We start from the raw sequence: 14552 nt of genomic DNA on the forward strand, positions 1-14552 counted from the left end.
GTAGCCTAATACTATAGTTAATCTGATGTGACATATTGGCTACAGCCATACATAAATTTCTTTGGAGATGTATAGTTGGTAGTAACATAGATTGAAGACTGTCGGTCGTTTCACTCACTCGTACAAGTACGACACATAGTAGTATATTGGAATTGTTATTTGCTATTTGCATTAGGAAAATTATTCCGGAAATCTGGACAAATAAATCTGTCTGTGGTTTTACAACAAAATATGGCCACTGGACGTATTCGATTCCAGAATTTAAAAAAAATAATAATTCAGAAATAATTTCACAAATGTGCACAATGGCAGATTGCAGTCATCAATATTAGAGAGGAACTCATGAAGATCCGGGTGAGAATTGTTTTCAGCAACCCAGGCGTATGGGGGGGATACGGGATCTCATTGGATTGTCGAATGCAGAATCGGATGTCCACAGACCACCGTCAAACATCGTTGAGTGCAGCGTTTAACATCAATCAATTTGAGAGAGAGAGAGAGAGAGAGAGAGAGAGAGAGACAGAGAGAGAGAGAGAGAGAGAGAGAGAGAGAGAGAGAGAGAGAGAGAGAGAGAGAGAGAGAGAGAGAGAGAGAGAGAGAGATTTACGCCGCTCTTAGCAATATAGTGCACGAAAGATTGGACCGTTAAGCGAGTAAAGTGTGATATAAAACAGTAAGCGAGTTGGTGGTGTGTGTGTGTGTGTGTGTGTGTGTTTGTGTGTGTGTGTGTGTGTGTGTGTGTGTGTGTGCGCACTGCAGTACTTCCACAGACAGAGTGGGTACAGGGATGTGGGGACGATGGGAGGGTAAACACTAGCCCTGGAGTAGCTCGTTAGGCCACACTTGGTTCTGTCACGGCCGGATTCAAAACGACGACCAGAGAGAAAACTGCTTAATGAATCAACAGAGATCTACAACATAGAGCCAGGCCTGAACAAACAGACACAGGCCACTGGAAGCTGTATTTGAAAAAAAATTCCCAACGGATACCATAGGCTGGTACTAGTTTCTCAGGGTGGAGGAATGGAAATCGTGTAATAAAACTACATTAAAAATGCACTTTTCTGCACTGGGTAATTTGAAAATTGTAAGAAAATCGCGCTGCCATTTGCTTAATGCGAAATGTTAAGCCCAAAAGACAAATCACATCAGGCTGATGATATTAATGAGAAGTGTCTAGCCCGGCGAATTGATTTAGAAGTAAACAGAAACTGGAGAAAAGTACATGTTTTGTAATTTGGCCTCCCCCTATTCGTCTAACTGGCGTGCTTTCCACCTCAAGCGAGCTAATGACAAAGGGCCAGTGAGATCTACCAATAAAATTCCATTTCCATCTGTCTGTCAAGTTTACATAGCGAGAAACAGCGAATTCCTATTGCAAGAAAAGTTCCGAGGGAGGAAAATAGACCAGCCTGGGAAGCCGGTGTGTGGTTAGCGGAGGAGGAGAATGGAACAGCCTATTGTTGTGTAGGATGTAGGCGCTGGTCGGGTCTAGTGTGAGAAGTCAGTGTTTCAATCATGTCCACGGATGTACTAGGACGTACTTTTACTCCAACATGAATTTACTCTATTTTTCTGTGCTTCTACTTGTTGCCTGCGCCGATTCCGAAGGTAAGGTCAGATGTTGGTACCCTCAACACACGCTTTCTTTGGACTCCCTTTGCTCGCGAAGCGCTTCGGCGTTTTTGTAATGGCGGATTTGTTTATCATTGACGGCGCATTATATAGAAGGATATGTTCGCTTTGTTGCTAGTAATCCCCGTCGCCTGAATTGAATCGGGGACGTCACATTTGTGGTTCCTTTCTGTGACATTTTGTTGGCCTGAACTGTAGTTTCTGCACCTGTTACGACCCGTTGGCAACCCTGTATCGGGACGACTGTTGTAGCCCTAACACTCGGTTCCTGCAACCCTTCATGCAGTGCCGATGTCTTTTTCTCATCAAACTTGTCAATTTCCACTACCACAATCGACTGACTGGCCGACTTCCGCCGATCGTGTCCCTCTCAACGGCCTGGTATGTTTACTTCCGCGAATTGCGATCAAAATTGTCTTTTCCCAACACAACAATTTCAACGTGATTTCGGCTTGACATTACAGAGTGTGTGTGTAGAAGAGCATGGCACCATAACACAAACGCTCACACGTATACCGGTGCCTCAACAACGCCTTACCTCTACCTCACGGTCACAATGCCGAGATTGTTCTTCGATATACTATCCAATTAACATTCATTAGTGAGCAAGACAACCACCAGTCACCTCGTACACTGACAGTACAGTACTTCGATAAACAGGCCAATTAACGTTCATTAGCAAGCATCACTACGTATCGTTTCTTAATCAATCAAGCAAACAAACCCTCTTCAGATACATACTAAATAATCTTCATTAGTAAATGATGCTACTGTTTTCCTTTTCATCAATTAAATGACATGCCTAGTCTTTCAATATACAGATAGTTGGCATTCATTAGCTGACAATGCAACCAGTGATTTCCCCGTTCAATGCTGAATCAGATAACTCTGTTTCAATACGCTCTCAAATTTATTAGTTTAATATATTGCGTGACATGTCCGCTAATTAATTTTGTAATCCAGTATTTTGATGATTCAGATAATGTTTTACCAGATAGTAGTAGGGATGTGATATTTGCATCAAATTTCACTTTTTTAATTCAGAGTGTCAAGGATTTTTAGTTATGTTAATATATGTCATTCGATTCAAGTTATAGGAATTGTATTTGACATGCATATTTTAAAATATTGATAACTTCATTCATATGACATCCAAGAAAAACTGGGATAGAAGCCACATGTATTGCTATTTCAGTATCCAACACCACTCTCCAAATTCTTTAGCAATCATGATTTCTGATGACTTAATAATCTCGTGATGAAACAAAAATGTCCTCATTGTTTTGAAAAAATTACAACAAAATACTAAAGAGAAAGTGTAGTCCTAAGGGTCCGCTCAGAATTTATGGCTAGAGGGGTGATGATGATTTTAAGGGGGTGTGTCACCCATTTTGTTCTGGGGAGGTAGGGGGTTTCATCAATTTTGTACACATGTACCTGGGGGTCATCAATTTTGTACATAAATATAATTAAAAATTATGCATGAAAAATATCTGAAGGGGGAAGGGGGTCATTGATTTTGTACATGACAAGCAGGGGGGTCACTTTGTGCATAAATTTTAGGGGGGTTCATTCACATTGTACATGCTTCTCCATAAAAATCATCATCACCCCCCCTAGCCATAAATTATGAACGGTCCCTAACTAAATTTATGTCATATTGTATGCTCATGAAAGTTGCGTTTTTAAAAAACCCAACTTATTCTAAGCTGAGATATATTCCTTCCAAAAATTATACAAATGTTCATTTCTCTTAAAATAGTTGTGATTTATTGACAGTTTTCGAATGTACTTCAGTATTGTGTCCACATTACCGGTCTACCATCAGGACAGGAAGAATGTTTTAAACTGACCATAAATTAGAAATTAACTTACTCTCATAGCAGAAGAATCCAATAAAAAATCATTTTAAGGCCCCTTAGTTGTTATATGGGGCATATTGTTTACTCTACCATGCTGATATGTGTTTTTCGGTTTGTGGTCGGACTTACAAAATGATCATACCCAAATGTCAGTCACCTGGCAATGTACATACATCTCCCAATGTGAACAAACTTGTGGGCCACTCTCCTAAGTAATATAAATGGTTGCGAGGGCCGTATGACCCTAAGCCTGTAATGGGGAATTGACACGAGGCTGTTTATGGCCGTGTAACTAGGAGAGAGACTTAGACCTGCTGTTTTATTGTTTTTTAGCACCGGTGTGCTGCTCGAACCTGGGACGTCACACAACATGCAAGTACTATTGTCAGCAGGTAAGATTTCTCGTCTTTTTACTGTTACAACAATCGGGCGATTCCCAGGGATGTTTGCGATGCTCAATGAAGCCCGAGAGTTTAATGCTTTGATTTATGGGTTATGAGCCCGTGTATCTCTCCTATCTAACACCAGCTTTGCGAATCAATTATAGCCTTATGCTGTTGATATGAATCAATTTCTGATTGCGAGTTGCCCTTGCGGCCACAAGACAAAGACAATGTCAGCTGACTAGCCTTGAGGCAGTCCCTGTAGATCGAGGCTGTGGCTGACACTGTATATATGATTTACTGCCGACATTGGTAACACGTACACCTGAATACCGACCTTTATGGCAGTTGAAAATGCTCTTGTTTCCTTCGTCTATTGTGGGGAGTTGTGTTCGGCAGTGTGTGGGAATTTAATGTAGTCATACTTCTCTGAGAGGTTTTTGAAAATCCATGGTATTATTTCTGTTGGGATTGTGTTTTATTCCCACATTGAACTCTCAGTGGTTTTACTACATGTTGGTCAAGCTTGTGGTCATGACCCTTGGGTTAAAATTTCTAACTTATCACTTTTGTATTTTTCATTAAAAAATATATTGTGGAGGAAAACAATTTTTTATTTTTTTTAATTTCAATTTTGTATACTTTTTTTCCTACATATTTTTCATATCCCTATCCTAAAAAAATTTGCTCAAAAGGGAAAGAAATATCTGTCATGCCTAGAACCCTCTTGTCATCAGGTGTTTCAGCTCTTTAATCTTGTATGGTTCAAAGAAAGAAGACAAAATACCCTTTCAAGTTAAATATCTGTAAAATATCATTACTTTGACTGGTCTGAAAGGATGCCTCCATAAATATGAGCCCTTTTGCGGACACAGTTATATTTTCCCACAAGAACACGTTGTTTAAAACTGTCATTCCAGTTTGACATTTCTAGAGCTGGTTATTAAGTTGTCTGTTTGAAAATCGGATCTTCGTGTTTCGATGAATGAAAGATTTAACATAACCATTGAGAAACTAAGTTCGAGTTTAGATGCATTTAAACAGGAGTGATAATTTAATTAAAATTCTTTATTAGATAGTATGTATAAATCTTTGTAATTTTAATTAAATTTTGGAAAATTTTATGAAATGAAATTTATATGTACATTTTATGAAACATAATTTATAACTAACCTTATTTAGTTTATAATCTTTAACAGTGGTGTTATGGTGTTAGATGCAGTAGTTTTATATTTGTTTAAATAAATTCATTTCATCTCTGTGTATTTTCTGGAAGTTTAAAAATAATTTTTCATGTTTAGAATGTACAAATATAGACACAGAAACAGAGCAGAATCAACAAATGATGTTTACACATCTGGTTCACTGATAAGCATCCTTGCAAGAGACGCATGTTGTTATATTTTATACTCTCTAAGGCATATTCTAATCACTTTTCATGAACTGGAACTTGCCATTGCTTCTAGAAAAGAGAAATCAGGAATATCATAATTAATTTCCTGGCTATTATAACAGAGGAATTCATACATCTACAATAAATTTAAACATGAAAATATCTTAAAGGATATTATTGCTTTTGGTTTTATTGTGGATTGAAGTTTTTACTCGAAAATGCTAGGGTAGAGAGTGTATGTGGTATTTCTCACTTAGCATGTTTAGGCCACAAGAAAATTATTACATAGTTAGATCTGCATCAAATTTTGAGGCAGAGGGTGTTCGATTTTTTAATGTTTTAAACAAGCATTTAATCTATCTGTGTATATCTATTGTGTACTGGGATGTTTGACATGTAGAATTATGTTTGGTAGTTATTGGGATGTATTTCATCAAACAAAGAAGGAAACACATGCAAAAAATTAATTCGTTTAGATAATACAGTGTAGTATGGTGTGATGGTGGCTGTATGGTAGTGGGGCGGTTGGGTAGCCTAGTGGGTAAAGCGTTTGCTCGTCACGCCGAAGGCCCGAGTTCGATTCCTCACGTGGGTAAAATGTGCGAAGCCCATTTCTGGTGTCCCCCGCTGTAATATTGCTGGAATGTTGCTAAAAGCGGCATAAAATCAAACTCACTCACTCACTCACTGTATGGTAGCCTTGCTCCAAGGCTGTACTGAATGCTGAGCCCATGGATGTATAGTAACTCAGTCCTCCAGAGGCAAGTCTAGATAAGAGGACAGTCTGTTAGAGGAATATTTATAATTTTTAGAAATTATCATTTAAATAATTATTACCTTAGAGACTTGTGCAAGTCTAGTTGTAGACGTGGTGGAGAGAGTTGAAAAACTGAATATTTTTACACTGCTGTTTTTTTGTAATTTCACAGAAAAATACATGTGCAGCAGTGATAAAACTGTGGGATGTCTACTATATTTAGGGTAGCATGTATGGACCTTGTATTTTCTTATCTATCCTAAAACAGTGGGCAGGCACATGAACTGGAATTATATTTTATCTCCATTTTTTAACGTGTTAGTTTTGTCAGTGAAATCTGATTGGTCAGATAAATCCGAAGAGAATCAGTTATGTCAACCTCAACTTTATGAAGGTCCTAGATAAGATTGATATCCTGTCTCCCACTTTTTAATGGATTCAATACACACAGATAATATGCAACAATGAATAATTTCTGATTTGTGTAAAATATGCAAACTAAACCCATTATCCACTTATTTGGTTTGGATAACTTCTTTGAGTGGCATTCTAGAAGTTGGGAAGTACAATACTGACAAATTTATGGATTATAAGGGACCATTCATAATTCATGGCTAGGGAGGGTGATGATGATTTTAATGGAGCAGCATGTACAATGTGAATGACCCCCCTAAAATTTATGCACAAAGTAAGTGACCCCCCTGCATGTCATGTACAAAGTCAATGACCCCCCCCCTTCAGATATTTTTCATGCATAATTTTCAAATATATTTATGTACAAAATTGATGACCCCCTAGTACATGTGTACAAAATTGATGAAACCCCCTACCTCCCCAGAACAAAATGGGTGACACCCCCCCTTAAAATCATCATCACCCCTCTAGCCATAAATTATGAACGGACCCTTAGGACTACACTTTCTCTTTAGTATTTTGTTGTAATCTTTTCAAAACGATGAGGACATTTTTGTTTCATCACGATATTATTAAGTCATCAGAAATCATGATTGCTAAAGAATTTGGAGAGTGGTGTTTGATACTGAAATAGCAATATCTCTGGCTTCTATCCCAGTTTTTGTGAATGATCCCCTAAATTTATGCACAAAGTAAGTGACCCCCTGCATGTCATGTACAAAGTCAATGACCCCCCTCCTTCTTTCCATATTTTTAAAGCGTAATTTTTAAATATTTTTATGTACAAAATTGCTGACCCCCCTAGAAACATGTGTACAAAATTTATGACTCCCCTACCTTCCCAGAACCAAATGGGTGACCCCCCTTAAAATCATCATCACCCCTCTAGCCATAAATTATGAACGGTCCCTAACTTCCTTTATTTTGTGACTGTGATGACAACCATACAAGAATCTGTACTGAAATGTGGCCCTCACAAAATAGAAGAAGTTGTTATCCATAAATTTCTAAGTATTATTTGGATTTGAAAAATATTGAGCATAATCAGGCCATGTACGTAATGCAAAATTTAATTTTTGCTCGATGTAATAATTTCAGCTTACATGCCTGTATTTCTCAATAGATCCTTATTAACTGATCGAATGTGCTCATCACATGCATGAGCACTACTATATTGAATAAAGAACAAAAGCACGACATCGCCTTATTGTTACGTAGAAATATACAACAAGCGCTAGCACATTATCTGATGTAAATTACACTTCACATGAAACAGGTAAGCAGAATAAATAAAGGCCTCATTGTTCTATAAACAGATAAAATAATTTTTTTGATACCTAAATGAAAATTGTCAGTACTCAATGAGAATAACAACGTGAGCAAATACTCAATAGTTTGAATAAATTTCTGGAGCCCTGGTCGAGTGCCGTGGTATGTGTTTAGTATTTGATAATGGTCAGAGCTATTTAATAGTTACATGAGTGAGTGAGTGAGTGAGTTTGGTTTTACACCGCACTCAGCAATATCCCAGCTATATGGGGGCAGGCTGTTAATAATCGAGTCTGGACCAGACAATCCAGTGATGAACAGCATGAGCATCGATATGCGTAATTGGGAACCGATGACATGTGTCAACCAAGTCAGCGAAACTGACCACCCGATCCCGTTAGTCGCCTCTTACGACAAGCATAGTCGCCTTTTATGGCAAGCACATGGGTTGCTGAAGACCTATTCTACCCCGGATCTTCACGGGTCTTTTAATAGTTACGAACGAATGCCGTTAAAATTAGTCAGCTGTGTAGTAAGATCAGGATTAATTTAGTGGCATTGTTGTGCATTTCCTACAAATTTCCCCCAAATAATCAGGAATAACAGTAAGTGCTTATTAAAATGATAGTGAGTGAGTGAGTTGGGTTTTATACTGCTTTTAGTAATATTCCAGCAATATCATGGTTGGGGGCACCAGAAATGGGCTTGTACCCATTTTGGGAATCAAACCTGGGCCTTCGGTGTGACAACCGAACACTTTAACCACTGGGCTACACCACCACTCCTATTAAAATGATAGCTATGGTAAGCATGGAAGAATATTTTGTCTAGAAATAATGTACAGTGGATAGGAAGGTGGAACCCATTTTAAAATTTTGGTTCTTTGGCAAGGGGTACGAAATGTTGACAGCAGTACCATATAATCATTGTTGATGGGGATGGTGCGTTGTTTGGCAGCGTCAACATTCTTCTGAAGTTGTTTGGGACCCAGAATTCAAATAATCCCAGAGCAGCTTTCAAAGATGTGTTTGGGATGTCTTCTGTAAGACCTTCATCAGGGTACTGCCCAGTAAGCATCACAACCAATTTTCTCAGCACTTTCTCTGACAGAATACTTCAGTGATGATGAACATATAAGATAAGACTGTTTGTTTTTTGTTTGGAAAGAGTTCATCAAAAAGTCCCAATCTACGTCTGGAGATGTTTACGTCTGACTTGCTCAAGATGAAGTCAAGTTAATAACTTGGTGTTCTCGGAAAAAACGTCCTGATGTTCTGTTTGTCTTTGAGGATAAAACATTCCCTATGGTAGTGATGTGTGATGTGTTTTGTCAAAGGATCGGGAAGTCATCTGATATGAAGCAGAGGATGTGTACTCATACACCAGACCAGTTCCCATCACGCAGTTGTCATTTTGTAGTATACGAGACATTTTTTTCTAATTCGTGCAGTTACATGGTAATTTGAGAGGCAGTGCAAACAAGTGAATAATGGCCATGTTGAGTTCCCCTTGAAGATGAATGTCATCACTTGGGGGCCTTAGTCTGGCTATCTGCAACTGTGAAACGTCCAGCATTCTTTCAGACTTAGATCAAATCTGTTTACAACCGAAGCTTAGTGGTGTGTATTCTTGGAGACGTAGTGACTATGAGAGCTATGTCTACAAGATGGCTGAACGAGCTGTATTCCAGGTGACTTTACAAACATATTCTTATGTATCAGGACACTATAGCATGAAAGTTATACACTAAGAGGCTTTAAGAGCTGTAGTCCAGGTGACTTCATGAACGTATTCTCATATACCACTTAACTAAAATATGAAAGTTATTTGCCAAGTGGCTCCAAGAGCTATACTCCAGGTGACTTTATGAACGTATTCTCATATACCACTTAACTAAAATATGAAAGTTATTTGCCAAGTGGCTCCAAGAGCTATACTCCAGGTGACTTTATGAACATATTCTCATATACCACTTAACTAAAGTATGAAAGTTATATGCCAAGTGGCTCCAAGAGCTATACTCCAGGTGACTTTATGAACATATTCTCATATACCACTTAACTAAAGTATGAAAGTTAAATGCCAAGTGGCTCCAAGAGCTATACTCCAAGTGACTTTATGAACATATTCTCATATACCACTTGACTAAAGTATGAAAGTTATATGCCAAGTGGCTCCAAGAGCTATACTCCAAGTGACTTTATGACTGTCTGGTGCAGACTCGATATTTCCAGACCGCTGTCATGTGCAGGATACAGCTGGAATATTGTTGAGTGCTGTGTTAAACAACAAACCAAGCAGGTGACTTTATAAACCATATTCTTATATACCTGGGCCCCGTTTCACAAAGATCTCGTAGCACTAAGACTATCGTAAGTCAATGTTACAGTGTGGGAGGTACGAATGCTACGAGAAAAGTTACGAGATCTTAGGCTTATGAGAGCGTTGTGAAATGGGGCCCAGGACTATATGGTATGAAAGCTATATGCCAAGTGGCTTTAAGAGCTATATGCCAAGTGGCTTTAAGAGCTATATGCCAGGTGACTTTCAGTGAGTGAGTAATTCATGCCTAACGCCGCATCAGCAATTTTGTAGCTATTCGCTGCGATGAGACTTTATGAATCATATTCTTATGTACCACTATAGTATGAAAGCTATATGACAAGTGGCTTTAAGAGCTATACTCCAGGTGACTTTCCGAACCATATTTTCAGGTAGTATATGCATTCTGAGATAGTGATATCTACATATAGTCACTATAACAGGTTGTATATGCATTCTGAGATAGTGACATCTACATATAGTCACTATAGCAGGTAGTATATGCATTCTGAGATAGTGACATCTACATATAGTCACTATAACAGGTTGTATATGCATTCTGAGATAGTGACATCTACATATAGTCACTATAGCAGGTAATATATGCATTCTGAGATAGTGACATCTACATATAGTCACTATAACAGGTTGTATATGCATTCTGAGATAGTGACATTCAAATATAGTCACTATAACAGGTTGTATATGCATTCTGAGATAGTGACATCTACATATAGTCACTATAACAGGTAGTATATGCATTCTGAGATAGTGATATCTACATATAGTCACTATAACAGGTTGTATATGCATTCTGAGATAGTGACATCTACATATAGTCACTATAGCAGGTAGTAAAGGCATTCTGAGATAGTGACATTCAAATATAGTCACTATAACAGGTTGTATATGCATTCTGAGATAGTGACATCTACATATAGTCACTATAACAGGTAGTAAAGGCGTTCTGAGATAGTGACATTCAAATATAGTCACTATAGCAGGTAGTTTATGCATTCTGAGATAGTGATATCTACATATAGTCACTATAACAGGTTGTATATGCATTCTGAGATAGTGACATCTACATATAGTCACAATAGCAGGTAGTATATGCATTCTGAGATAGTGACATCTACATATAGTCACTATAGCAGGTAATATATGCATTCTGAGATAGTGACATCTACATATAGTCACTATAACAGGTAGTATATGCATTCTGAGATAGTGACATCTACATATAGTCACTATAGCAGGTAGTTTATGCATTCTGAGATAGTGACATCTACATATAGTCACTATAGCAGGTAGTTTATGCATTCTGAGATAGTGACATCTACATATACTCACTATAACAGGCAGTATATGCATTCTGAGTCTTTGACAAGTATATGTAACTATTATAACAGTTAGTATAATCACGTTGCGTTTATAATGGCTTGTATGGAGATAACAGGAAGTATGTGAAAACTAAGATTGGGTAGGAGGGATGCCGATTTCCGTACCCAGTGACTTAAAGGGGTCATTCAGGCCATGATGTGCCTGACTCATTACGAGTTAGGGGACCCATCTGGTGCGAGATTACAAGGACGCCACGATGGAGGAGACGGTGAAGTCTCATTCTATCCCAGAATCAAAGACTCCCATCAAGTTGGGAATCAATCACAGGGATTGGAATATATGATTGCTCATTAGACAGACGCTCTGTGAATGTCAGTTGTGCAACTTGAAATTCTATCGGTAACTGAGCCATGGTTGGATGTAGGAACAGGCATTGGAACATCTGACATTGTTGTCACATTCCCAGGAGAGTTTGATTTCATTCATTTTTGTATCAATTGCAGTGTCGACTGGCCCCCGTAGGATTAAGATGTTAGGCATGAAAACAATAAATTAGAGATGGATATTGGCCTTACTTAATTTTGCTGTATATTTATCGTTGTACCACGACATATTGCATGTGTCCTCTTACCTGTAATTTGTTATGAAGCTGAATAAAATTTGACCCATACATATTTTGGCCCAGTGATTCCAAGTGAGGAAATTTAGTGTGTAGAGTTTCCTCCCTTGTGTGTTCCAGAATCCTATGATAATGAGTTTGAACATGTTTCAAGGCTTGTGACAGCACCAAAGGGGTCAGTGGATAACACTTACATCACTTCATTCCTTACTCACTCACTCACTCACTCACTCACTCACTCACTCAAAAACACATTTCGTTTCTTATTGGACTGATGCTTTGAAACGTGAAGCATGGCCCTAATTTTTCTTGGTTCTTCAACTTTTTGTATTTAACAAATCAAAACACACTTTTATAGGAGCTTGAAACAGTACACCCTGTTAAAATGGTCAAAGATGTCCAATTTCATGTGAGAGCTGGTGTTAAGAGTACACAAAATTGAATTTGAATTTTCGTTTTGCATTGCTCAATTGAACGTTTGACAAACACGGTCTTGCATCTGGTAAATTCTTGCCGAGGATGATGTACGAGTTGTAAGTCTGACTGTAAGACACATCAAACATGGCGTCCTCATTGTAGCAACCATGGAAACACGTTCCTGATGTTTTAACATTTTCTGGATTTCGGACGAGTTTTTATTCCATCTCGTTATTTACAGGTTTTGTAGTGCAGACTGACAGGTTGAGGACTTGTAAGGAAATCTCGCCTCATAAATTATCTTTAAGTGTGAAACTACATAGACAGGGTATAAATATATACCAATAATTTGTAGTTCAAGTTGGACAAGGATTCGGAGAATGTTCTCACATCCTTTATGAGTTGTGTGATAGTTTATATGAGGGAAGACGTAGTTTATCTGAAGCGACAGTGAACTGGAGCATTCATCTGTGGCACTCACGGAAATGTAGATTTCATCTTTTCGCTGCCTGTCAGTTCAAGGGCATCGGGTAGGTGAGTCGTGGAAGTGTAAGGTTGCTATGCTGAAGAAATGGTTTCAAATCTCCTTGTGCGTTAAAATCTTTGAAGCCCTTCTTGTTGGTCTCGTCTGTCATATTGCTGGAATTTTACTAAAACTGATGTGTATCCAAGGACGAGACTCACATTAAAGGGTGAGTGAGAGAGTGAATGTTATTTTACGCCAGTCAGCAATGTCACATCTGCTTGAAATAAACGAGTATCGTCCACACAAACCAGTGATTGACAGCCTGAGTAACAATTCACACATTATTTGTGATCCACCTGGCCTGTGTTTTTTTTCCAAAGCAAGGGATACCGACTTGGATTTCGACAGGTAGACAAGCATGGGCTGCTGGGAATTTTATCTTTTTCCTTTATACTGTCAAAGCAGTCTTTAATGTATAAAAAGCCTTATTCTCATTAGTTTATTTTCAATCTTTTAGTTTGCAGATCCACATTCCAAACACAAACGGGGCGGTGGGGTAGCCTAATGGTTAAAGCGTTGGCTCGTCACGCCGAAGACCCGGGTTCGAATCCCCACATGGGCACAATGTGTGAAGCCCATTTCTGGTGCCCCCACCGTGATGTTGCTGGAATATTGCTAAAGCAGAGTAAAACTAAACTCAGTCAGTCAGTCCAAACACAAACACTGGTATATAGACTTATTCTGTCACCGATTCCCAAGTGAATCAGATAGTCCAGACTGCATGAGCTCCAGACTGAAATTAAGAACTGTTCAGGATTTCTTTTGGATTCTATTTATTTGTTGACTTTTAGATTGATATTTCAAATAAGATCATTTTATTTCTGGGACTGTATGTCAGTCTAGGCCAGACTATATCTTGGGATAAAGCCATAAGTCTCTAAGATTTTCACATGATCTTGTGGCCATGTTTCTTGAAGATGAGGTTCAACCATGTTGAGATAAGACACAATAGAGGTGTTTGATAAGCTAATATTGCCGCTATTCCTTCAAGAAGAAAAGACATTTGTTTCGATGCCCTTCATCCGCAAGTCACTGTTCCCCAGTGGGCTGTTCCATCCCATACTTGTTACAGCAATATAGAAAATACATATTGATTAATAACATTTTCATTCAACAAATACCGCAAGATAACGCATAATTTCAGTGTTGACAAATCTTAAGTAAACGAACGAGTGTCAATCAAGAGCGTCATTCTTCAAACTGAGCCTAGGCTGACATCTTAATGAGATTTGGCCCGTGACAAACGGGAATCTTCCTTGGTTAGAAAGGCATCCTGATTGGCCAGAGCACAATGGGATAAAATGCAGTATTGCAACTTACGATATTAGCATTACTGAGAGTCATTATCACTCGTCATCCGCCTTTGAAGGAATCCATATCGGAAAAGAATAGAAAAGATGGGACAGAGGAGGTTGAATATGGCAGATAACCACTGACACCAGAGGGCGTACGTGTCACTTTTCATTATTACAGATATGTTCGGTATTAATCAGTTGCCGCAGGACGAAATGAAAAATTTAATAATCTCTGGCGTCCACCGATTTTTACATGGTCGTGAATTCCTTTAGTGATGGCATGTGCATGTTACGACCTCGATGAGATCTGAAGGAC

At 38.5% G+C, this 14552-nt stretch overlaps 1 protein-coding gene across 1 annotated transcript in view; it reads left to right on the top strand.

The window, feature by feature from the left end:
- The first annotated feature begins 1473 nt into the window (after positions 1-1473).
- The window catches only part of LOC124256394 (reversion-inducing cysteine-rich protein with Kazal motifs-like), an 82878-nt gene continuing 69799 nt past the window's right edge, over positions 1474-14552 (top strand). Inside the window, exons 1-2 of the mRNA XM_046690400.1 lie at positions 1474-1611; positions 3831-3889. Coding sequence (XP_046546356.1) covers positions 1557-1611; positions 3831-3889 — 114 coding nt within the window. The 5' untranslated portion in view covers positions 1474-1556. The remainder of the gene's footprint in view (positions 1612-3830; positions 3890-14552) is intronic.

The sequence above is a fragment of the Haliotis rubra genome, unplaced genomic scaffold, assembly GCF_003918875.1.
Source record: "Haliotis rubra isolate DU_JTF1 unplaced genomic scaffold, ASM391887v1 Scf627, whole genome shotgun sequence".
NCBI lineage: Eukaryota > Metazoa > Mollusca > Gastropoda > Lepetellida > Haliotidae > Haliotis > Haliotis rubra.